This window comes from Nothobranchius furzeri, chromosome 6 (genome assembly GCF_043380555.1).
Source record: "Nothobranchius furzeri strain GRZ-AD chromosome 6, NfurGRZ-RIMD1, whole genome shotgun sequence".
Lineage (NCBI taxonomy): Eukaryota > Metazoa > Chordata > Actinopteri > Cyprinodontiformes > Nothobranchiidae > Nothobranchius > Nothobranchius furzeri.
This window is the reverse complement of record NC_091746.1, coordinates 70,811,189-70,836,789: the sequence shown is the minus strand read 5'-3', so window position 1 is coordinate 70,836,789 and position 25,601 is coordinate 70,811,189. Positions and strand designations below refer to the sequence as shown.

Here is a 25,601-nt window from a genome sequence, read left to right as displayed (position 1 = left end):
AGTGTCCAGCTCAGATGTTCAGATGGGAATCTTTTCTTGGGTGATTTAGCTACATCTGCGATGTGCGTAGAATAAAATGTCAGTTCGTCTGCATGCGTCGGGGTAATTCTTTCTATTCTTTCTCCATCAAAATAAACGGTCAAACACGGGAACTATCCGGTCAACACAACACAAGCCCTGCTTTTGACTGTTTTGTTTTCTTGTGAAAATTGTTGGAAAGAGATAAAATTTAACTTGATTATCACCAGAGCCAGTGCGCCGTTATCTCTGTGACGGTAAATGAGGGAAAAACAAATTGATCAGATCCTGCACGTCTTTTAACACATTGGTCAGGATTGACGCACTTTGTTTTCATTTAGTTGGTTAAAAAAAGTCAGGCTCGGGTCGGGCCAGAGAATCCTGAACACCTTTTCGGACCGGGTCGGGCTGGGGTTCCACCCCCTTGGGCCGGGCCGGACACGGGCTCAGATTTCAGGCCCGTGCAGGGCTCTAGTCTGCTGTACACAGGCGCCACCGGTCCCTCTGACCACCACCAGCAGATAAGGGGGGTTAAGTGTCTTGCCCAAGGACACAACAACAGTGACAGACTGAGCAGGGCTCGAACCTGCAACCTTCTGGTGGCAGTATATAGTATAGAATAGAACCACCTCTCATGTGCACAAGAGAGCTGCTGCTGGAGGAACATCAGCTCTAATCAGAGCCCCTGCCTGATATCTGAGCTTCTCAGCTTATAGCAGCCTGAGCAGGAATGAGTAAAACAAAACTAAGCAATGAGAAAATAAATGTCTAGAATAAAGTAAATGTTAAATCTCTTTAATACTTTTATGATAAAACCATTTCTACCAGACAACTAAAAACTCATTTAATGAGGACTCAGGTGTTTCTGCCTCCACGATCAGGGCAGGTGACAACACCTGGTGGACAGAAGAGACCGGGGCAGCTTGGACGTTTAACCCATCATCTGTTGCTATGGTGACACCAACTTGCTGCAGGTGCTGGCTCTTTTTTGTTTTTGTTTTAATTTGTTTTTGTTTCAGACAGAATTTAGTCACAAACACAAAAAACAAACAACATCGTTTATCATGGCTTATAACGGGCGGGGGGGTTGGGGGGTGGGGGGGCGGGGTGGGGCAACGTTGAGTCCGAAGGGCACCACGATGACCAAGAGGTGTCTGAAAAGCAGTCTTCCACTCGTCACCGTGACGGATGCCGATGAGGTGACATGCATTACGGAGATCCAGTTTGGTGAATAATACAGTAGATTTCTGCGAATTAGGCCATATATAAGTGTGTGTGTGTGTGTGTGTGCGCGCGCGCGTGTGTGCGTGCGTGCGTGCGTGTGTGTGTGTGTGTGTGTGTGTGTGTGTGTGTGTGAGGTCTATGTCGTATGCCACTGACTTTAGTTTGCTTTTATTTGTTATGAGAAAAAAAAGACTGGGGGGAGTGTCGCAGCGTCATGACGCACACGCAAACAGCCCTCCCATATTTGGCCGCAGGTTCCGGTCTTAACGCCCCATGATGGCGTGCCCTCGGAGGCGCGTGCTGCTGCAGGGATCCGGTTTAGCCGCTCTGCTGCTCCGAGAGCGGGACAGTGTGTTCAGGTCGGCGGGTCTGTCAGTCCGGTTCCGGCACCACAGCACCAAGACGGCTCCTCAGCTCCCCGGGATGGAGTACCAGGTACGGCGGGTCTCCCGCTCCTCCTTCACCGGTGGCTAAGCTAGCTGTACTCGGCTGCAGGTGTCTGGGAGAGAGTTTAGTAACAGAAACGTGTAACTGAGAGAAACATGGCTGACAGCTGAACACACAACACCGGTGTTTTATCTAAAGTTGTACTTGGGGGGTAAAGCTGCTTCTGGCCAATAATTAGCATGTATCTGTTGGTTTGATAGAAGTTAGGTTCCTGTTACAGTTTCTAGTCCCTCGGTCTGGTTTAGAGCCAGGTCGTCTGTTAAACACGTGGTGACAGGCATGAGTGTTTTATTTACTCAAACCTGTGTTAGATGAATCATCTACAGAGGAGGCGAATGTTTATCGTTCCCATAAGGCTGATGAGACCACTACAGAGAGCAACCAGGGTCATGCGTGTGTGCGCGCGCCCTTTGCCCAGAGCGCACAGAGATATGCTCAAATAACTTTTTAAAATACAACATCTACACGTGCGCGCGCACACATGTATCAGTAAAGTGCAAAAGTTTTAGGCAGGTGTGAAAAATGCTGTAAACAAGAATTCTTGCAGAAATGAAGGAATCAACATTTATCTTCATCCACAACAAGAGAAGCCTAAATCAGATCCATATCTGCTGAGACCACCTTCTGCCTCCAGAGCAGCAGCAAGTCCTCTCGCTACACTAGAACACAGCTGGACCTGGGATGGGAGGTGGTTCCAAACATCTGGGAGAACAACCACAGATCTGTGGATGTAGGCTTCCTCACATCCTTCTGTCTCCTCGTGTGATCCCAGACACACTCCATGATGGAGTCCTGTGGGGGCCAGACCAGAACCATTAGTTCTTCTTTAGGCTGAAGATGGGTCTTGAGTCGGATAAGGGTAGAATTCCTTCTCCAGGTCAGGGAGGAGGTCAGGGTCTTGTTCACGAGTGAGGGAAAGCTGGAGTGTGAGATCGACAGGCGGAGTGGAGCTGCGTCTGCAATCGATATTTATATTTCTGAAAACATTCTGTGTTTACGAGAGAGAGAGAGAGAGAGAGAGAGAGAGAGAGAGAGAGAGAGAGAGAGAGAGAGAGAGAGAGAGAGAGAGAGAGAGAGAGAGAGAGAGAGAGAGAGAGAGAGAGAGAGAGAGAGAGAGAGAGAGAGAGAGAGAGAGAGAGAGAGAGAGAGAGAGAGAGAGAGAGAGAGAGAGAGAGAGAGAGAGAGAGAGAGAGAGAGAGAGAGAGAGAGAGAGAGAGAGAGAGAGAGAGAGAGAGAGAGATCCATTTCAAAGCTGCGTTTACATAAATCATTTGTTTCCTTATTTTTAACTAATTTATAATCTTTTGTTCTATGAAGTTTTATAATTTTATGATATTTTCTGATGTAAATCTACTTCTGTTTTGAGATGATTGTTTTATTTTATCTATGTGAAGCTCGTTGTGATGCCGTGTCTGTGATAAGTGTTCTATAGATAAATGTACTTGCTACACAACAAAGGGGTCAAAGGTGACGTGTCTGGGTGCGAGGAGGCCTAACTTCCTCGCCTGACTCGATTTCAGGCTAAACTAATCTGAATGGCCTGGTTTCTGTTCTGCTCCTGAAAATGAAAACGTGAGATGAAGAGCTGTTTTCCTTTCGTCCCAGGATGCAGTTTGCACCCTGAACACGCTGCAGACCAACGCCGGTGCCCTGGAGCAGGTCCGGCGCGAGCGGAACCAACCCCAGCAGCAGCTACAGGCCATGAGGAGCTTCCTGGAGCGAGCCGGCCTCACGGTGAGTTTATCGCATCCACACAGGAGCGCGAGGACTTCAGGGACCAGGAAGTGAGTCGTGTTGCTGTTTAGAGCCGCGGCGTATTTCCTCCAGTCTCACATGGCCGTGATTTACAGGTGGAGCAACTCGATCATCTCAACATCATCCATGTCACGGGAACAAAGGGCAAGGTGTGTGTGTGTGTGTGTGTGTGTGTGTGTGTGTGTGTGTGTGTGTGTGTGTGTGTGTGTGTGTGTGTGTGTGTGTGTGTGTGTGTGTGTGTGTATACGTGTGTGTGTGTGTGCGTATGCGTGCATGTGTGTGTGTGTGTGTGTGCATGCAAGTGTTTGTGCGTGTGTGTGTGTGTGTGTACATGTGAGTTTTGCATGTGTGTGTGTATACACGCATGTGTGTAAGTGTGTGTGTGTTTGTGCGTATATACATGTGAGTTTTGCATGTGTGTGTGTGTGCGTATACGTGCATGTGTGTGTGTGTTTCTGATTGTTGTTTTTGCTTTTCCAGGGCTCGACGTGTGCGTTCACCGAACAGATCCTGAGGAGTTACGGCTTCCGAACAGGATTCTACAGGTGAAGCTGGAAGTGCTTTAGTTATTATCCAGCGGCTGTTTTTACACTTTGGCAGAAATCCTCCCAGCCCTGACTGGGGTGTCTACCAGTTGTTATGGTAACCGTGAGCTGATTTCTGCTCTGAAACGTCCCCACACGGCTCCTCTTTGTCCAAAGGTCAGTGTGCAAACGGGAGCTAAAGTTCCAGCGGAGAACAGGGGGGTATTCCAGGAAGCGAGCTATTCCCAAAACCAGGCTTTCTTGTGGGACTCCCGGTGGAACCGCCCCTAAATCTGTTCTACGAACATGGCTTGCCTGAAGCCCTCCCAGTCACCATGGTAACACATGCAGGAGAACAAACCTGCTCCGTGGCAGGCTAGCAGCTAGGCTAGCTGATGCTTCGTGTTTATGACTGAACGAGGCAAGTGACGTCTACTTGTTGGTGGCTGGCGGGGGATTGAATCCACCTGAGAATCGTTCGTGGAGCCGGCGAAACCGGGGTGGGGGGCTTTGTCAAGCAGGGATTAATCAGGAGATCCCCGTCTGGGTGGGGGAGGGGTGGGGTCTCCAGGTGTGCCGGTCCACTCGACTGGACCTTTACCTGAGCAGAAGTTTAGCGTGAACTCGACCCTCCCGCTGTGTTTCCATCAGTTCTCCACATCTGGTCCAAGTCAGAGAGAGGATCCGAATCAACGGGCAGCCCATCAGCAAAGACCTCTTCTCCAAGTACTTCTGGCAGGTTTACGGACCTCTGGATGAAACCAAGGTGGGAGCCAGAACACGGCGACAGCTGTGAACTTTTACTGTCTGAATTCCCTCCGAGGGAACTTTGCTGTGGTGGAAAATCTAATGAAGGTCTGATCCTAATGAGAGCCGCTGTGCACGGAGGAGCGTGACCGTCATGTGACGCGCGCTCCAGTCCCATTAGGAGCCCTGTCCTCTGATTGGGCCTGGGTGGACAGAGGAACCAGGACATCAGGCTTTCATTAAACATTGCACCGTGAATCAGGAACTTGGCCCACAGCTCGGTTCTGCAGGTTCTGGGTGAGGATGTTAGAATTCAACAGACTGATTTTGACTCTTTGACCTCAGGGGGACCAGGGGGGATCGATGCCGGCGTACTTCCGCTTCCTCACCATCCTGGCCTTCCACGTCTTCCTGCAGGAGAAGGTATGGTGTTGGAGCTCTGGGGTGGACTGATTTCTGTCTCGGCCATGTTTGCTGCCCTGACCGTGACTCCTCCCCCTTCTCCTCTCAGGTGGACGTAGCGTTGGTAGAGGTGGGTATAGGAGGCGCGTTCGACTGCACCAACGTCATCCGGTGAGTTTTCAGTCAGACTAAAGTAAACGATGTTTAGATTGATTTTTACTGATAATCCGGTCCAGAACCCCAGAGGCACCGGCGCCCATCAGGGACCAGAACCAGGACCTGAGGGGTGCATCCTAGTTTCCAGCAGACAGCCGGAGCTTAGCTCCAGTGTTCCCGGTTCCTGTGCTGCTGGTTCTGACAAACCCGTTAGTCTGGGCTGCAGCTAGTTCCTGCGGTTGTCCACTAGAGGGATTATTATGATTGATTCCTTCGGCGGCTGCTTCCTGCGGGTCCAGCTGCTGGTCTGGGCCGCTGTCCCCGTGGCGTTGAGGATAAACGTGACGTTTGTGTCAACAGGAAGCCGTGGGTCTGTGGCGTCTCCTCCCTGGGCATCGATCACACTCAGATCCTCGGAGACACGATAGAGAAGATCGCCTGGCAGAAAGGAGGCATCTTTAAGGTGTGGACCACGGCACCAGTGCTCAGCCGACTGCTCGTTTACGCAGGTTTCAGTCGGATCCTAAACCCACCAGGAAGCGGTTTTAGTTTGATGTAGATGTGTTGACCTGTTGCTGTGGTGGTTTTCCTGGCTGACCGTGGTGTTTCCGCAGCTCGGTGTTCCGGCCTTCACCGTCAGACAGCCTGAGGACGCCATGGCGGTCCTACGGGACCGGGCCACAGAGATCGGCGTAAGACTCCCTCCTCCGTTTGTTTCAGCAGCTCGGCTCCACGTAACCCACTCTGTTGTTGCAGTGTCCTCTGTGGGTGTGTCCGGAGCTGGACACTTACCAGACGGACTCTGGACCTTTGAGCCTGGGCCTCGCCGGACGGCACCAGCGCTCCAACGCCTCCCTGGCCCTCCAGCTGAGTCACACCTGGCTGCAGAAGAGATGTGGACCAGGTGAGGCCGTTGGAGCTGTGGGACTGTGGTTGTTTCACCTGTTCCTCTAACCTCCACGGGCGTCTGTTTTCACGTAGAGCAGGTCGGATACGAGTGTGGCTCACTCAGGACGCTGGAATATCTGGGAATGACTGAGCTGGTACATGAGTTCACCAGAACACCAGCCTGGGCCCTCTAAGCCAGAACCGATGCATTTTTACGTGTATCGGGTTTTTCTCCCTTAAAGGAGGAGCAGCTATTTGTTGGACAGAACCATAACCAGTAACCTGATTCTGGATCTCTGGGATCTCGTCTCGTTTCCGCCTCCTGCAGGTGGAACCTTCACCGATCCAGAGAACCGTAGCAGGTCTCAGGCCCCCTCCTTCCATCTCAGCCCCATCATGGTGAAAGGTGAGTCCGCCTCGTGCCAAGCAGAACTCCCGGTCCAACTTCTGTTCTTCAGTAATGTTCCAGTTCACCTATTTGGGTTTCAGGCCTGGCGAACACCGAGTGGCCCGGCAGAACTCAGACCCTGAAGCACGGCACCGTGACCTACTTCCTGGATGGAGCTCACACAATGAGGAGCATGCAGGCGTGTGTCGAGTGGTTCAGAGAGACGGCGGCTCGCCACGAGAGGAGCGGCAGGTTTAAAATCTTCTCGGCTGTCCAGAACCTTCTGCTCTAAGGTCGGCGCCGTCAGCTCCTGCTGTTTGTGTTCTAGTGGACCTGCTGCCAGAGTGCTGCTGTTCAACGCCACGGGAGAGAGAGACTCGGCCGCCATGCTCAAGCTGCTGCAGGTGAGACCCGGGTTCGGCCCGCTTTACACAGCCGTGTGTCCAGATGATGTAGAGCCACTAAAGGTGGTTTTACGTCGTGGACGGCGGCGGACTTCTTACATCTCCGTTAGAATCACCTGCAGGGTTCCTGCGTGGTAGCAACAGGAGGATCTCTGTAGGAACCCTGATCTGTCCTGAAGACACAACCTACCAGAGTCCCTCTGGGCCTCATGTTTGGATCTGAGCTGAGGGGGGGGGAGGGTTCTGGTCTGGTTCTGATTCTAAACTCTGCTCGTTTCCTCTCAGCCGTGTCAGTTTGACTTTGCCGTTTTCTGCCCGAACATCACAGAAGCCATCGCCTCCTGTAACGCAGGTGAGACTCGTCACCAGGTAAATCTGTTCATCCGCTCTCTGCGCCGTCCACGCTCCTCTTCCTCGCCTCGGGGCGAAGAGGGAGGAAGACGAAGCAGCTTTAGCTCTAAAGCACATTTTACACAGAGGGGCTTCAACGCGCCTTCCAGGTGCAGGAAAACAGTCGGGATGCTCCGATCAGAAATCCGGTCCGACCACGTGATTTTCAGCAAATGGGAATCGGGCGGGAAAGATCTGATTTAACCGTTTAAAACAACAAGCATTACTTTAAGAGCTTAGTTAATAACTAACTAGCTCCTCTACATCAGGATTCTGTTTCACAGACAGCGCCACAAAGTCCCACAAATTAAGGTAGCCCAGGAATTCAGACACCATAACGTGGCAGTTCGGTAACACAGAGCATACGTGTCGCCTTTAGGGTTGTCACGGTAACCGGTGTAGCGGTAAACCCTGGTAAAAAAGTTGACAATAATAATAACCGTCTTGTTTTTAACACATATATTATCTCGGTGGGTTACCGTGGCTGCGGTGTCGGCGCGGTGACCCTTACCAGCCACCGTATCATCTGCTGAAGTTGCCGGCGGCACATGTGCACTTTGTTGTTTACAACCAAAACTTTCTTGAAGCTAAAGCTGAAATAATGGTCAAAGGAGGAGACGGCAGCGCTCAGGACATTTATTATCCCTCAAAGAAGACAAAGTGGGAAGTACGGGCATTTTTTGGATATCTGAAGAATGCCGAGGGGCAGTTGATAGAAGATGGCTATCCTGTTTGCAGCACGTGCAGAAAAAGTCTCTGTGAAAGGCAGCAACGCTTCAAATCTCATGACACATCTGCGTGACCATCACCCACAACTCTACAGTCAACGCAAGGCAAGCTAACGTTAGCGCTTTAGCTAAAATGCGTGATCCGAGGATTTGGGTTGAGGGAGAATGCAACGAGTCGCTACATAAAGCAGCCGCAGCGCCGCTACCAGCATATAAACCGTGTCGCGGACACCGCCATGTTGAAATGACGCTATGCATTACGGGGCTCCCAGGGGCCGATAAGAGTTGGTCTCTCTCCGAGAATAATTATGAATTTAACAATGATTACTGCCTGATGACATTTTCCCACATCTGCAAAGCTCACTGGAAGGACACAAACCGAGGACAATATTTTCCTGACATACAGGGTTTATTTAGTTGTCTGAAAATTTAACACGTTTAAAAAAATACCGCAATAATACTGAAAACCGTGATAATTTTGGTCACAATAACCGTGATGTTAAATTTTCACACCGTGACAACCCTAGTCGCCTTAAAGCCGGGCGTACACTGTGCGACTTTTTCACTTGTTTGAGCCGATTTTCCACTCGTGCGAGAATCCACGAGATCGGGGCGAGTTTTGCGCCGAGCGTCGTGTAGTGTACAGGGGGTTATGAGAGGCGATTAACACCACGTGACCAGCTACCGATCAGCAGTCGTGAGGTCGCATGGACTTCTGGCGTGTTTGATATTTCGCTCGTCCCTCGTGAGGGTATCGCACTGTTGAAGCGGCGCTGCGAGCAGCTGCGACCCAAAAAGTATCAGAACCGCTCACGGCGCATTCGCAATCCTGCATCAACACCGCTCGCCCGCTATTTCCCTAATAACACACGCTGTTCGTTTTTATTTCTACACATTTTTTTACTCACAAAGATTGTCAAGAACGCGTGTTTGTCGTGTTCATGTCAAATTAAACTGATCACAAAACACAGATTTACTTTCTTTATTTCGTTTTCCTCATCCAACCCCCATAAATCCCTGTGTGTCCTCCTGCAGCACTCCCGAAGGACAACAGGCAAGACAAAAAAGTCTGACGTGTTGAGTAAAAACTGCAATTTTTAGCATATTTTTAGGTCCGACGTGTTGCTACCAGACGTGCAGTGTGAGCACATGACTCGTGAGATCTGCCCTGCGAGGAAGTCGTACAGTTTGAGCTGAAGCTGAACGCTACGAGTGAAAAAGTCGCACAGTGTCCGCCCAGCTTAAGAGAGAAGATGGATGTGCTGTAAAGGGGGGGGGGGGGAGAGAAGAGAATAAGCACGTGTGATGTGTGCAAACTGGGCCTTTAACACTGCAACTCTGATGCACCACCTTAAGAAACTAACCCTGCTCAGTTCGCTGCGACAATGCGGCGAAACCAGCCGACGCTAAGAGAGACGTTAAGCAAACGGACGGCAAGATGCCAAGATGGCGACCTATTTACCACGCTGGACGAGCGTCGGGTTTGGAGTGGCTGTATGATCTGCGTTCTCTTACAGACGCAGCAGCTCGACGGGTGTTTGGTAGAGGGTTAGGGTCCCTGTCGCTCAGAAGAGCCGCACACCGAGGAAAGGATCTGAAATACGAGCGACAACAAGGCTACTTTTGCTTTTATTCATGCTGACGTTTCGCTTCCTAAACGAGTGTTTTAGGGCGGGAGATCTAAAGGAAGGACAAATACAAACAGAACTGCTTAAAGGGCAGCCTGGTGCAGTTCTAAAGTACCGGATCAGGACTCCGTGTCAGAGTATTAAAACCAAACGACTTGGATCAGGAGTGAAAATGTGATCGGGTCAATCCTCTGAAAGGTTAAAGCGTGAGCGTGCCGGAGGTGCAGCTCCGCTCCTCCTGAACTCACCTGTCGGTTCTTCCTTTCAGACCAGCAGAACTTCAATGTCTCTGTGGAAAATATGCTGACCCGTTGCCTTGACAACGAGAGGAGCTGGCATCTCCATAACAACCGTGGAGAAGACAACGCAACGTCCCTTTTCATCGGGGACCGCCTGTCGCTGGTCCCGGAGAAGATGGCCGACACGCTGGTGTTTCCCTGCATCCTGAGCGCCCTCCAGTGGGTCACCCAGGGCCGGGATCCAGTTCTGACTGGTCCGCAGAACACGGTCCTGCCTGTTAAACCCAGCATCACGGCCAAGGCTGCTCCTCTGTGTGAAGCAGCGGAGATCCATGTCCTGGTCACAGGAAGCCTCCACCTGGTGGGCGGAGTCCTCAAACACCTGGACCTAGAGTCTGCCAAGTAGAGCCAGGCAGAGGTGCTGCTGAGCATCAGACTGTAGCTCCACCCACCGGTGGAGACAACGGTGCCTTACACCAAGCTGGTGGCAAGGTATGGAGCACCCATCATTGTATTATCGCTGGTGCTGATTGGCTGTTTCATATCATTAAATCAGCTCTTTACCCTGCTAATGAGATGTTTGGATCCCGTAGAAAACTTCCTGGAAGTAAACGATCCAGACGTCTCATTACATCTGTGTCTAAATTAAAAGTTTTCCACTAAACGGAGAACACCGCTGGTAACTAAACTAACTAGATCAGAATCTTCCTCCGAGAGTTTAACTCAGCCTTGCTGGCCTGCAGCAAAGGATCGGACACTTTTCCTGGTCCGTGAACTCACCACCGCTAAGCACGCATTCACTGGTTTTTAATTATTCAGCTAATCGGTACCGGCCATCGGAGCCAGAATCGGTGCATCTAGTCGCGGTGAGTGGTTCTAGAGTAGCGTTCATTAGGTGGGCTTTGATTGTTCCTGCTGACTGTTGGACCGTCTTTATGGTGCATTCAATTGCTTCTGGATGTTTGTAACACAGGGAATCCGCTCAGAAGTTAGTTAGGACCAAGGCAGCTTCACCCAGAACCTTACAGACGGGAGCACGGACACGTGCAGCTGTTAACACGAGCCACAGCTGTAGGAGCTGAGCTTTGATCTCTAACTGAAGCTAATGTTTACTCAACGTCACGTTTTCTGCCACAAGCTGCAGGCCGCTAACGGGTCTGGAGCTGCTCCGTTCAGCACTTCTGCTTTAGCTCGGGGCTCAGGCTGGGATTAGAGGGGGGCCTTCTTTAATCTGGGGTTGGGTGCGTACACACACCTATTCGTGTTTTTGGTTTTATGTAAATAACACTAATGAAAGTCCTGGAGCAGCGGTTTGATCCAGTGTTCTGTGGTTAAATGAGCCTTAAACTAAATTATGGGATGTGCCGTTCATCATGGACAGAACGGTGTTTCACACTGAGATGAACTCCACGTTCGGCCGCAGACGTGAAGTCTGTTCACGGCTAAAGAGGATTCATCTAAACGGTGTCTGGTGCTCTAAACGTTTATTGCATCTTTGTTTGTAGAATGTTGTTAAATGGATCCAACAATAAAACAGAGTTTTGTCTATGAGCCGATAACGTTTTCATTTTAGAGCACAGTTTAAATCTTTTCACTAATTCTCAGTCGTACCCTCAACACCTTTACTCAAGTTTTCCAACTCGTTTAGCTCAAATGTGGAAAATGAACTTAGTTCAGCACTTTCATTTTGCTCAGATAAACTTACGTTTTAATTTGACTCGAATAGATTCTGATTTTTGCTGTTTAGTAACTTTAAACTCGACTTAATCTGATCTGATCAGATGTTCCTCCTGAATTCTCTGTGGGCTCCAGAAGGGACAGAACTCCAGGCCAATAGGAGCAGAGGATACTGACGCGTCACTGCACGTTGAGCAAATGGTACTTTAGTGGGCGGGGCCTCGCGCCCGGCTAACGTAAGCGTTGTCGTTGGGAGGAAGAAGCCGATTCTGGAAGCCATTACGTTGCGCACTTAAGTTGAGTAAATTCTACTGTTTTTGCGTACAATACGCACTTTTAGCTGCGTTTGGGAGCGTTTCCTGACGTCATGGCATCGGCCGCCAAAAAGAGGAAAATGAACTTCTCGGAGCGGGAGGTGGAGATAATCGTGGAGGAGATCGAGAAACAAAAGCACACTCTGGTGAGCCACTTCAACGCGGGAGTGACTCACATGGCCAAGAACAACGCGTGGATGGACACCCTGAAGAAGGTGAACGCCGTCACCACCTGTCCGCGCGAGCTGCCCGAGATCAAGAAGAAGTGGTCCGACATGAAGACCGAGGTCCGGCGGAAGGTGGCCCAGGCTCGGGCGGCCATAGAGGGCACGGCCGCCGACTGCACCCCGGTTCCGGTCATCCTCACCGCCATGCAGCAGCGGATCTGCAACCTGCTGGGAGAAGCGACCATCATCAGTTTACCTGGCGGAGATTCGGAGGCGGAGCTAAGTTTACCTGTGACGGTAAACGCTGGCGCCGCCGTGACTTTGACGGAAGGTGAGTGAAGGGTTAAACCTGACTAAGCTTCTCACATCCTGCATCACTTTCAAGTTGTTTAGGTTTTTAAAAGTGTGACGCATGCGCAGGAAAGCCTGCTGCTGCTAACTCATCCCAGTGATGTCTGGAGGTCTGAGCTGCTGGGATCCGACCAGGGCCAGATTAACACTTTGTTGTGCCCTTCGTAACAATATTCAAGGGCCCCATCATCACGACCCAATGATCACCATAATATGGTCACATACAGAATATTTTACTGTAATATGCAGTAAATACAGTGATCCCTCTGCGTTCCAGACCTGGCCGCGATAGGTGAAAATCCGCGAAGTAGGGACACCATATTTCCAGTACAGTACTATATTGAATTATCGTATGATCACATTCTCTTTTTGTGGGTAAAACTCAAGAGAAAAAAAATGTATACTTGGTTTTTTATAGTTTTATTACAAAAAGTGCATTTTATGATGAAATTGATAAAAAAAAACAGGAATTTCTTGATATTTCGCATAGAAAAATACCGCAAATTGGTGAAAAATACCGCGAATCGGAGAATTTCCCTTGAATGAGGCTCCAAAGAAAAAAATCCGCGAAGTCGTGAATCCGCGATAAACGAACCGTGAAGTAGCGAGGGATCACTGTATACTCAATACTTGAATGCCTGACATCACGTAACACGCTCAGGGTAACCTTTGACCCACCTCATGTGGACTGACCAATGAGGTGAGGGTCTTAACTTGAGGCCCTCTCTTCATTGGTCAGTCTGCGGGGGGGGGGGGGGGGGGGGGGGTCATTTTGCCTTGGCCCCCAAAATGTCTTGAAACAGCCCTGGGTGTGTGACAGAGTTTTGAAGGTGATCTGAATTGTATCAGATGTGTAATTATTACATGTGTGTAACTTATTGTTTTATACAGGTAAAAACGTGTAGTGGAGATAAATCTACCTACATTTTACTTTGTTTTCTTGTTTTTATTTAACTATTTCCTGTCCTGTCTGTCTCTCATCTTCCTGCATCTCCTCTAAACTCTCCAGAAAATCTGCTGCCTGGATTCTTACTTTTTCACCTCATCAGTAACTTTTGAGCAGATCAAAGGAATCTCCTGACCGCAAAGCGGAGAGCGCGTTTCGATGCGGCGTCAGTGAGGTGAAATCACCGCAGCACAGGTGATGAGCTCCGCAGTAGCAGAGCGCTTCAGGCACAAATAAGACAGAAAATAGAGAACATGTGCGGACATGAACGATCGTGTGCTAATTCGTTTTTTGGTTGCGCCACTTTGAGAATGGACCGTGCGCTGGAAGCAGCAGCCTGAAGCGCTGCGCAACAACGATCAGCTCTCTGCTCAGAAGAGTCCATAAATGATGTAATATAGGTGAAACCTTTTATCCGGTTCCTCTGGATGTGTAAGATATACAGATCCCCCATAATTCGATCCCTGCTCCTGGATGAAAAACCGGACATTTTCATCAATACAAGAACATCCCCCCCGGACGCCCCGGACAGAAAGTGAAAAGTGGACATGTCCGGGGAAAAGAGGACGTACGGTCACCCTAGTTTAATATAAAGCGGGAGATTACAGATTCAGTACTTTGCTTGCTGCCCTGGGCCTGGGCCCTTTAGAGTTCGTGGGCCCTGGGCGATTGCCCAGTTGCCCGTATGGTTAATCCGGCCTTGGATCCGACCGTGGCTATACCGGGACCACCACCAGGGCTCTGGTTTTCTCTGTTTTGATGGAGATCCTTGCGTTAGAAGGACCTCTGTGATGTTTGGACCTACCAGGATCATCTCCAGGCTCTGGATGGCTGAGAACCTTCCCCAGCATTTAAAGTCTTCATCAGTCAGGTTCCTTCTTCCTCACCCAGCAGAGGATCGCTTCTACCAGAACTTTTCAGTCTGCCGAGATTCTTGAAGAAAAATCCAGTCTCTGCTTGGTAGACCTGCTTCATCTTCTAACCCGACTTTCCTTTGAGGTCAGGACCTTAAATCGGCTGACTGGAATTGGCCACGATCAGCCGAATCGGTCACTGATCTGAAATCTTAGTCCTCAAACCCAGAATCAGTGGGTCTCTGAGCCTGTCCTGCTCCAGGATCCGGTTCTCCTCAGCTCCTGGTGCCGGTTTTGGCTCCTGTTTGACCTTCCTGATGGAGTTTTAGGATCCTCTCATCCGAACCCGGAAGTAGACCTCCAGAATGTGATGATTGTTTATCTGTGTTGGTTCAGGTCCAGATCTGAGCTCTGGTCTGGTTCTGGTGCTTTTATCTGTCCAGGTGTTTTGTTCTGAATCATGTTTTTGTTCTAAAGCTCTTCCAGACGCTGCAGGAACCGTCTGCAACGACAACAAACCACTGACAGGTCAGTGTACCACCAGAACCTTGTTTGGTCTTTAGTTTACTGAGGAAGACACAAAGTTCTGGAGCAGCCGAGTAGAGGTAGACTGGTTTTTTGTTACCGATGCGTTAGACGTTGTTTACCTACTTTGATGCTAACGTGACATTAGCAGCAGCTGAACTCTGAAGTGTGATTTTAACGCCGGGCACAAAATTAAAATGTAACTAAAGTTGATTAAATTAATCACTTAACTGATCAAGTATCCAATATTCAACACTGGCTAATAAAAAATACATTTTTTGTTGAAAGTAAGTATTTATTATACAGATGTTATTCAGAAACATTCATATACATTAAATTTCTATTAAGTATTTATAGTTCCAAGTCAGGACCAGCGTCGTCTCTAGGACCTTCACACAGTAAACACTCCAACACAGGTCAGGTCATTAAGCCAGTCAATAACAAGTTTCCTATATAAGGAACCCAGCAGGTTGCATCGAGTCACTGACTAGTGTCCAAGTCTTTACAGCAATCATACTTAGCAAGCATGCAGCGACAGTGGAGAGGAAAAGTCCCTTTTAACAGGAAGAAACCTCCAGAGGATCCTGGCTCAGTATAAGCAGCACACACACAGTTTACATTGTGATTTCTTAGTAAATATTCTATTTGGTGAGAGATAAACTTTATTGTATTTATTCTAGTGAATCTATAATTAAACGGGTAAACTAGTAGTAGCACATTCTATGTCAAAGAGAGTAAAAAGTTATCAGGAGAGGGAGAATGTTTAAGTGGTTAGCAGCAGTGTGCTAGCCGATGGCCCCCTCCATGAGGCCACCACAGCTCAGCAGAACATCATTGTAGCTTCTTCTGGGGAGAAAAACACTTAGAGAAAAAATAAAGTTAACAGCTGAAATAGCAGGAAATAATACAGTTAAAGAGCAGATTGTAGAAGAAAGTAGTCGAGTGTGGAAAGTGGTCAGTGTGTCCTCCAGCAGTCTAAGCCTATAGCAGCATAACTACAGAGATAACTCTGGATAACCTAGCCTTTTAGATGGAGGCATGTTGGAGGCAGGGCAAGGGAGAGCCGTCTTTACCGACTGTACACTCCACCTCCCTCTACTCCCCCACTTGCCCAGATCTGGGCTAACATCAGATTTTAACCATAGGCCCTCAAATAAAAATGTTTTGAGCCTATTCTTAAAAGTAGACAAGGTGTCTGCCTCACGGACTGAAGCTGGGAGCTGGTTCTACAGGAGAGGAGCCTAACAGCTAAAAGATCTGCCTCCCATCCTATTTAAAAATTACTTCGTACAGCAGCCCAAGCATGTGCCTAATTTTTAAACAGGTAAAGTGACGGTAAGGAGGTAAATCGTCCCGATATATCGGTCTACCCCTGTGGTAGAGTTGAAAAAACTTTCACATACAATTATTTAAGAAAAATGAACGGTGAAATAAATCTAGTCAATAGAAACCTGTCTTCTCTGTCTGACCTGCCCTGTCTACAGCTGAAACCACCTTCCACACCCTGGAGGACGGAGGTGTGGTGGAGTACTGCACAACCAGCATGGGTGACCCCACCCCCACCGTGGTGACTGCTGTTGAAACTCCGATGGAAATGCTGGCCTCGTCCTCGTCCTCCCCGCCTCTGGTGCCGTCTCAGGTCAAACCCCAGGAGCTGAAGAGCCGGATCGCCCTGAACTCTGCCCGCCTGCTGCAGGAGCAGAGAGTCACCAACGTGCACGTGCGACAGATCGCCCAGCACCTGGAGGGTCAGAACGAGCTGCTGCAGATGATGCGGCGCTGTCAGGAGGTACAGGCGCTGGCCCAGGAACGCCAGGCCCAGGCTCTAGAGGGGACCCAGGCCGCTTTGCTCGCTTTGGTTCAGATGCTCAGACCGGCTCTGAAGGACCTGAGAAAGTTTCTGCAGAGTGGGTCAGAGGTGACAAACCCCAATGGTCCAGGATCAGGAGCAGTTGCTGATGGAGCTAGTACCGAGGAGCAGATACGACCCAAAACACCTTCACAGCAAACGGAGGAGACCCAGTGAGCCAGGTCTGTACACAAGACACTACAGGACCTGAACTCGAAGTCTTGAAGTTCTTATTCATGATGGTTCTGACAGACTGTTCAATACATTGTCATCATGACCGGAACATTAAGGTTCGCCCAGGAGAGACCGGGTCCAGAATCCATCAGGTCTCTGAATCAAGTCTGGGTCTAATCTGGTCTCAGGCTCTGATAGGGTCTCAGGGTCAGGTTTGAGTCTGATCGAGTCTCAGGTTCAGGTCTGGGTTCTGATCAGGTGTACGGGTCTGATCAGGTCTCTTGGTCAGGTCCAGGTCTGATCGGGATTCTTGGTCACATCGGGTCTCTTGGTCAGGTCTCTGTGTCTGATCGGGTCTCTGGATTCTGATCAGGTGTACAGTTCTGATCGGGTCTTTTGGTCAGGTCTGGGTCTGATCGGGTCTCTCGGTCAGGTCCGGGTCTGCTGTTCCACCAGCGGGGGTGCTGTGTGACCAGCTGATTTGAGAATCCTCTGATGGTCACCTGATACAGCAGACCGATAATGCGATCTTTTCTTTTCTCCTTCCTGTTTAGAGGCTGTTTTCTACTCGTTTGATTAAGCTTCAGCTTCACATCAACGATAAACCTGCTGTCGTTAAACTGCTTTTTAATAAAAGGAATTCATGAATCTGATGTTCTGGACTAAATGAATCATTCAGACTTCCTGAGGTTATAAAGATAAGATGCTGCAACCCCAGCAGTCCTGTCTCTAGTGTATTTACTATCCTGTGTTGACATTGTGTTTATGTATTTCAGAGACCTTTTAACACCTTCTCTTCCACTTCTTCATGCAGTTTCCACCTCTAAACCGCGATTTCTAGAACTTCCTACCACTAATAAAAAGTTAGCCATCTTCTCTGGTGTACAAACGAGGTGGGACTCGATTATAAAATAATCTAATTAGAGGCTTTGTAATTAATCTTGATTAATCACCCATTGACCCTTGAACACGATTTACCCTCAAGCAGTTCTTTTAATTAAAACTAGTGTTAGTGAGGCCCAGGTGATGGACGTCTGACTGAATGATGACATCCTTTAGAGAGTATATCTGTGTAAGATTACTTTGGTCTCATTACAAAGGTAACTACTGTGGGATTTGTTGGGATGTGTGGATATTATAGGCGTTACTGCTGACGTGTAAATGCACATGGAACATTTAGACTGTTGTGTTCAGAGCTGAACACTAGGTGGCAGCAGAGCACTGCTAACACAAAGCAGCTGAAGACACCTGTTCAGGCTTTGGTGGGACCTTCATCCCCACTCTCCTTATTCCACCTTTTCCAGGATCCACTGGTTTCCTTTTCTCTCGCCCTTTCCTTACATTATCATTATTTTAATCACAATTTCCTTTTTCTAAATGTAAACATATTGTAATCATATTTAAAAATCTTTCATACTTGTTTTTCTTTGTTTTTGTGAAGCACCTCGTGGTTTTTATCTTGAGAGGCGCTGCATGAGAGAAACCTCTCTAACCCTCTACTGCAGACAAGGGCTGGGTAATAAATAGAAAATTTATCGTTAATGAAATTTCTGACTCTCATCGAGAAAATTAGTCCCGACTCTCATAAGTTTTATAATAAAAAATGACAAGATGTGCGTAGGTGGGCAAAGTTCATGTCCCTTTAAGAAGCTTTACCACCTTGAGTCGTAAAAATGTGACTCAACGTAAAACACGTGACAGCCCCATCTAGTGGACAACCTTTGTCTGCACACACCTGTAGTTATCGTCATTTATCGTTAGAGGTCAAATCCTCGATGTTGATTTATATGGCGCGGTATAGGGGCCAAAATTAAGACTACTGCCCAGCAGCAGGAGGCTATATAAATTCCGAAGCAAACTACCGACCTGATTAATGATTAGCTGGCGCCGGTAACTGAGAGGCTGGCGCTGCTTACTGAGAAATAGCACCTTTACCGGCGTTATTACTAGATACGCTAGGGACTAGCAGCCCTCGGATGGTCATTGACTGGTTCACACACTCCCTCTGCTGTCTATTAGCATGGATAGGCTAGCGTTAGCCTGGACGGGCTGGTGCTAGCATTGGAGAGGCTAGCCTTTAACGTGCCTAGGCTGGCCACTAGCTGGATTTCCTACCTCCTCAACGGACCTTAAGCATGGATAGGCTGGCATTAGTATCAGAGAGGCTAGCCATTATCATGTCTCGGAGAGTCACTTACTGTACTAGATGCTTTTTTTTTTTTTTTTACTTTTAAACGGATGACATACTATGACCTCCAATCACAGTTGTTCCTTTGACAGAACACGTTGTTATACACATTAACTTTAAGCATATTGTAAAGCAGACAGCCTGTTAGCATTGATTAGGTGCTGCGTTAACTCCATTTTGCTCCGAGACCTGGTCTCGGAGACCTCTGTGTTCCATGCGGTTTTACCCAGCCGTCAGCCCGGCGTATCTCTGACTCAGAAGCTCTGGTGTGGTGCACAGTTAACTCTGGTTGTAGATAGGTTGCTACCTCCGTTAGCTTAGCTCCCACCTCCACTCCGCATTAGCTTTGGGTTAGCTTGTAGCTAGTTTAACCGTGTGTCGTCAGTCGATCCCAGCCTTACAGCCCCACCCTCAGCTCCTCCTCTCTTCCCTTTTTGGAATTGTCTGGGCTTGACGGAACCTGTGACACGGTCAAAATGGCGGTGGTGGCCACCTCCCATTTGGCCTCAAAAAAGTGATATTGGAGCCTATGGAAATTAATTGTCCAGTATATATGTCGATGGTTTAGCATAATTATAACTTGTGGCAAAATGAGTCTGTACCAAGTTAAGCTAAAATGTTGCAACAACACCACTCCAGAGCCTGCCGGCTCCAGGGAACTAACAGGACCTAGGTCCGTGCACCCAGAGGAACAGACTGGTGCATGGCCTTCAACAGTTATCTAAAAGCATACAGATAAAAATATACTAAGTTAAGGAGGTGCTATACAGGTCAGTTATGTTAAAAACAGGGGAAACCTAAATAAACTGGCTCCATTAAATGTATCCGGTGTGGGAGATCCAGTGGTTGCCCTGGCAACCAAACACTCTGTAGCCCCGCCCAGCAGCGGGCTAAAATACGTATTAAAAGAAAGTTAACAAAACAGCAGTGTGGAGCCTTGGGGCCCACTGCTTGGATCCAGTCGTCCAGGAACGCCAAGGTGAAGCAGCGAGGGACCCAACATAGCCCAGGTGGCAGAGCCGTGGAGGCGTACCGCCAACGCCGACTACCCCCAGACGGCACCGCAGGTTGACCGCGCTGCAAGACAGACAGATGGCAAGAAGCACCCGGATCGGCTCACCCCGTTACCCAAAACTACTGGCTTACCTCTGTCGAGCTGGGGAGGGGATCATCAGCCCGAGGAGAACAACCTCCAAACAGGAAGAGGCCACGCTGGTTACGCACCTGCTCTGGCTGGTAAGTTTGGAGCTGCATACGCGTCAGCGTCCAACCAGCACTCACCACAGATCAACCAGGTCGGCTGTCACAGAGAGGAAGAACTAATGAGGCGGTAAAGTGGATTTTACTTACGGTCACGAACGGGAGCGCGCCACCTCAAACACGCTCTGAGGATTGGAGTCAGAGAGCTGTGCGTGCGCAGCAGGTATACCTGCCTCTTATGAAGGCAGCGTGCCCCGCCCCACAGTCACCAGGATGTCGTCCACCTGGACAAATCTCCACGAACCAAATAGTTCGTCCCACCACATTCTGGAACTAACCTGTGTAACACGATCTTTATGGGTCAGGAGCTTTCTGAGCGAGATGGTTCAAACCCGCAGCTAAGTGGACACGCCACAGATGTCCACGGAGGGACTCATCTCGACACAACACCTGAACCGAACCCTAACCCCGAACCGAACCCGGAACAAGAATCGAGTCGAAGTGAAACTCTGGAGAACGGAGGTCAGGATGTCCGAACCCGAGTGGATCAGGACTCACCGCCCATAGGCGCGCGTCCGAAGGCGCGTTCCCGAGGCGCGGCTCGTCCCACAGGAGGCAGCAGGTTCGGATAGAACACCGAACTCCTACTGGGTCTGGAAGCACCGAGAACCCGGTTCTCCGTAGCGCTGTTCGGCTCTGGTTCCGACGCAGAATGAGCGTCCAGGGTCGGACTGTGCGGTGAGTTTGGGTCGGGGTTCTGGCTTGTTTGCGTGGCAGCGGTTCGGAACCCAGCTGTTCCATCTGGACCGGAACCAACAGGTCCTCCTTCGCTCTCTCGTTCCAGGTGGAGACTGGACCCGTAAGGACTGACCCGGATTAGCGGCAGGGCTTTCAGATCCGAACTCTACTTGTTAACCTGCTCCTGGGTCGGAACCACGAGCTCGCTCCAGCAGCTGGGGGACGGACATGGCCTTCCTCATGAAGAAGAAGAAGTTTAAGTTTCAGGTCCATTTCACCCTGGAGGAGCTGACGGCGGTTCCGTTCGTTAACGGGGTTCTGTTCTGTAAGATCCGCCTCGTGGACCGGGGGAACTTCGCAGTTCTGTCATCCAGGTGAGTCCTCTTCCTGGTGTAGAGCCAGTCCTCACACCTGAGCAGGGGCGGATTGAGACACTAAGGCCAGGCCACCACCAGGGGGCCTCCTGAAGTAAAAGTGTAACAGACCTGAAAGACAGCTTCACGTGTGCCCCGATGTTTTCCTCTACGGTTCAGATTCAGACTCGGTCATTAATGACGTTGGTGGAGTTGTTTTCAGTACAGCGTGCTGACATCTCACGTCCCTGTCTTCACACAACCGTCCACATTCAGCGGCAGGAACAGGCTTTTCAGGTAAAGACTTGTGGTGACCGTACAGCTGATCTGGTCCGTAGGGACCTGTACCGTCCTCCAGAAGGCAGCGATATAAACCGGTGCAATGCAGGGTGTGAAGGACCAGAGAGGATTTTTCCCGCCCGTTGTGTAACGCGTCTTATGCAACATAAATATGTTCTGCTGCTGTGATCTGAGATTCTGTTTAATTCTGTTAAACGTGCCTCCTGCGCATGGTTCTCCTCTCATCTGTCTGAGCACTCCTTCTCTGTGGTCGTCTCCAAGTTTAGGTCCTCCACCGCAGGTGGTTCAGAACGCCTGTGCTCGGCTTCTGACCAAGTCCTCCAAACACACCCACATCACCCCGCTTCTCCTCCAGCTTCATTGGCTCCCAGTCTGCTTCAGGGTTCATTTCAAGATCCTGGTTCTGGTCGTTAGGGCCTTACATGGACAAGCACCATCTTACATTGATGATCTTCTTAGTCCCTACACCCCCAGCAGGTCCCTGAGGTCCAGTGATCAAAGCCTACTGGTTGTCCAGCACCAGGCTAAAGACCAAAGGCTGCTGTGGCCACCAGACTCTGGACCTCTCTCCCCTGAGCCACTGTAGCGGTCAAACGTTATAGCGTGACAACAGCATATCAATTATGACCAATAAGATGTGATGATTCCATATAAATATGAAATTACAACCTGATTGATCTTTGAATGTTTAATCAGAAGATTCTAGTTACTTGTTGAGGGACCATAAACACACTTCGTATTAATTCAGTCAGGTATGTAGTTAAAAAGGGATTTTATTCTTTTCTAAACTAATGATTATACATGACAAGACACGAATAATGAGATGTGATGGAGTGGATATGCGGTGATGGAGTGACATGTAGGTGGTGTGATGTAAGCTAGATGTTCATCAGAATCTTTGTATCTGAAATAATTTGTTGTCTGCTATAAACTAGAGAGTTGATTATTAATAAAACGGCGTCAGACGCAATCCGTTGTGTCTACAAACCCTGGCGGAGACCCCCAGCAGACCCGGACTGTCAGAAGTCGGGTGAACCTCACGGTGCCTGAAGCCAGTAGATTAAACTCCGATACGACCCGTCCAGTCTTGAGATGTCTCCAGGTCACAACAGGAGCTGGAATGCTTGTTTACGCTCAAAGTGGGCGTGGCTCTTAGGGAGCCATCTGGCTGTGTCAGCTTGCAGCGTGCACACTGGTTGACTGTATATCAAAAGAGATGTCTCAAGGATGCTTGTTCCGGATTGGTCGGTTCGGAGCTCCGCTAGAAACTGGATTACTCTGGGAAGTAATTCTTGTTTTAATAAACTACTTTATGATTTCTGGCCATTCTGGCCAATCAGAATGTGCCACGTCTGGAAGGCTTTACCAAAACACCCCTCAGAAAGCCACGCCTTCCTTCAGATACAAGCTTCTTAACACTGTGAAGAAGAGTCTGTAAACTTTATGTGAGGTGCACCTTAATTTGTATCTTATGAAGATGTGTGTGAGTGCAGATCATGATTAACTTGTTAAATCAAACACACACTGATGTGTGATACAAATGGATCAATGTAAGAGCAACATTCATTTCAAAATCTTTGATTCAAGCACAGATTATTCAAACATCTCATTTAAACATCGTTTTACACAGAGAGATGAGGCCTTTTTTCTCAATTTAAACATTTATTTTTTTAATCATATTTTGAAATCTTTTTTATATTTAAATGTTTTTGTTTTTGTGAAGCGCCTTGTGATTTTTATCTTGAGAGGCGCTGTAGAAAAGATCGTTTTCTTTCTTCCACATTAGATGAAATAGGCCAGACACCATCATCACCTGAGAGGAACGGGTACCACTGTCTGGTCAACAGAATCACAGCACAAGCAGAGGCACACGTGTGTGTGTGTGTGTGTGTGTGTGTGTGTGTGTGTGTGTGTGTGTGTGTGTGTGTGTGTGTGTGTGTGTGTGTGTGTGTGTGTGTGTGTGTGTGTGTGTGTGAGCCTACATGTGGTGATAAATGCATCAACTCACTTTAAACTAAACACAAGAAAACCTTCATTCTGCTGTCAAACTTAACTCGATTAAATTTAGTTTTGAAAGTTCGGTAGAAAAGATGCTTTAATACCGTTAAACAAATGTGCTTCACATTCTGATCGTCCTCCATCTTGGAACGCTACCACACAGTGGGCGGCGCGGAGCCTGAATCTACGGTCTCCGGGTTTGCAGCCATCCCTTTCTCCACTTGGAGAGCGTTGCAAAGCAATTCCCTGCCAGTACAACAGAGGGCGTAGCGCTTTGCTGTGCCACCACAACGCTCGTGTAATTGTCCACGATAGTGTATTTACTAATGTGTTTGTATACTTCAACGACTTTTTAACATGGATGAATTTGTCCTTCAGTCTCCTCCACCTCTTCATGCGGTCGCCACCTCTAAACCAATGCCACTCAATAAGCGGGCCGGGTCCGGCATACTTGCTAACCTCCCGATTTTTTTCCAGGAGAGTCCCGAATTTCAGTGCCCCTCCCGAAAATCTCCTGGGGCCACCATTCTCACACATTTCTCCTGATTTCCACCTGGACAGTATTGCTAAACCATCCTTTACTCCTGAAAAAGATCAGGTTTCTACGTGTATTACATTATGGACTCCGCATCGAGGATGCTCTTGATCGCAGAGCTGCAGAGCGCTGATTATAATTCTGCAGGCAGTTGTGTCATGCACATGGCCGCAACAACACTCTCACAGTAGCGCCACCAAAAATATAATTAACACGTGATCATTCATGATCACTCAGAGGTACTTTCTGTCTTTCATTCGTGCCTGATGCTTGACTGCTGCACCCCTCACCAGTGCTCCAGTGACTTGATGTTACTGGCATCGCTGCACGCTAGGGGTTGTATCAACTAGTCGACTAGTCGACTAGTCGACTTCACTGCTCTGTAGTGACTTTTTATGCCTTTCATAGACTAGTCACTGTCACGTGATGATGACCGACGAGATGCAGTCCTCAGAAAAGACAGCAGGTGACGAGCCCCTGCGCGTCAGATACCGACGCGCTGTGCCAGAGCGTCTGCAGTAAAACGGACATTTGACCGAATTGTGACCTTTACCCTCTTGCAATGTGACCTTCCCCTCACCCCTATCCTAACCTTAACCAGCTTGTGCATGCAAAGCTCTGATTGTTGACGCGCTCCAGACATCTGTGTCCTGAGCACGGCCACAGTAACGTTATCAAATCAGGTGTCGCCACCTCAAAAACTAATTTAACGCACAATCGTTCATGTCGGCTCATTTCCTTTTATGTTTTCTGTCTTTTTTTTGTGCCTGATGCGTTTCGCTGCTGCGGAGCGGGGCGCATCACCTGTTTTGTCCTCCGGTGATGCACCTCACTGATGCGGTAGGCGCGCACTCCGCTGTTTTTGCGGTCGGTAGATCTTTTAGAACTGCAGTTCAAAGGTAACTGATGAGGTGAATATATATGAACCCAGGTAGCAGTTTTTCTTTAGGATTGAGAGGAGATGCAGGAAGATAATAAACAGACAGGACAGAAAACTAGTCAAGCAGCCTTTGACACTGTTGACCATCACCTGCTACTGGAGAGGCTGAGAGACTGGGTAGGCCTATCAGGATCTGCTCTGGAGTGGTTGTCCTCTTATCTTTCTGAGCGTTCCTTGGTCAGCTTGCTTCTCACACCAAACCTTCTGTCAGGAATCTTGGCGTGACCTTTGACCCAGCTCTCACCCTGGATTCTCATGTCAGTTCTCTTGATCGCTCTTCCTTCTTCCATCTCAGTAACATTGCTAAGCTGAGTCCCGTTCTGTCCCGCTCTGAACTTGAGACAGTTCTCCACACCTTCATCTCCTCACGCTTAGACTACTGTAACTCTCTTTTCACGTGTCTGAGCAGAACCTCCCTGAACCGTCTACAGGTGGTTCAGAACGCCTGTGCTCGGCTTCTGACCAAGTCCTCCAAACACACCCACATCACCCCGCTTCTCCTCCAGCTTCACTGGCTGCCATTCAACTTCAGGGTTCATTTCAAGATCCTGGTT

At 48.9% G+C, this 25,601-nt stretch overlaps 3 protein-coding genes across 3 annotated transcripts in view; all 3 read left to right on the top strand.

Moving 5' to 3' along the window:
* Positions 1-1,486: 1,486 nt before the first annotated feature.
* Positions 1,487-10,572, top strand: fpgs (folylpolyglutamate synthase). Its single transcript, XM_054738385.2, has 15 exons — positions 1,487-1,677; positions 3,295-3,423; positions 3,540-3,593; positions 3,925-3,989; positions 4,620-4,734; positions 5,061-5,138; positions 5,227-5,288; positions 5,634-5,736; positions 5,888-5,965; positions 6,030-6,177; positions 6,490-6,567; positions 6,651-6,801; positions 6,878-6,953; positions 7,239-7,305; positions 9,968-10,572. Exons 1-15 carry the CDS (start codon positions 1,516-1,518, stop codon positions 10,342-10,344), a joined length of 1,743 nt encoding a protein of 580 aa, XP_054594360.2. The 5' UTR covers positions 1,487-1,515; the 3' UTR covers positions 10,345-10,572.
* Positions 10,573-11,850: 1,278 nt separating this feature from the next.
* On the top strand, positions 11,851-17,448 carry naif1 (nuclear apoptosis inducing factor 1). The gene is made up of 4 exons (XM_054738386.2): positions 11,851-12,427; positions 14,725-14,775; positions 16,257-16,803; positions 17,350-17,448. Exons 1-3 carry the CDS (start codon positions 11,983-11,985, stop codon positions 16,796-16,798), a joined length of 1,038 nt encoding a protein of 345 aa, XP_054594361.2. The 5' UTR covers positions 11,851-11,982; the 3' UTR covers positions 16,799-16,803; positions 17,350-17,448.
* A 3,343-nt stretch (positions 17,449-20,791) lies between these two features.
* The window catches only part of eeig1b (estrogen-induced osteoclastogenesis regulator 1b), a 24,071-nt gene continuing 19,261 nt past the window's right edge, over positions 20,792-25,601 (top strand). The window contains exons 1-2 of the mRNA XM_015974398.3: positions 20,792-20,921; positions 21,028-21,295. Of these exons, the coding sequence (XP_015829884.3) occupies positions 21,150-21,295 (146 nt within the window). The 5' untranslated portion in view covers positions 20,792-20,921; positions 21,028-21,149. The remainder of the gene's footprint in view (positions 20,922-21,027; positions 21,296-25,601) is intronic.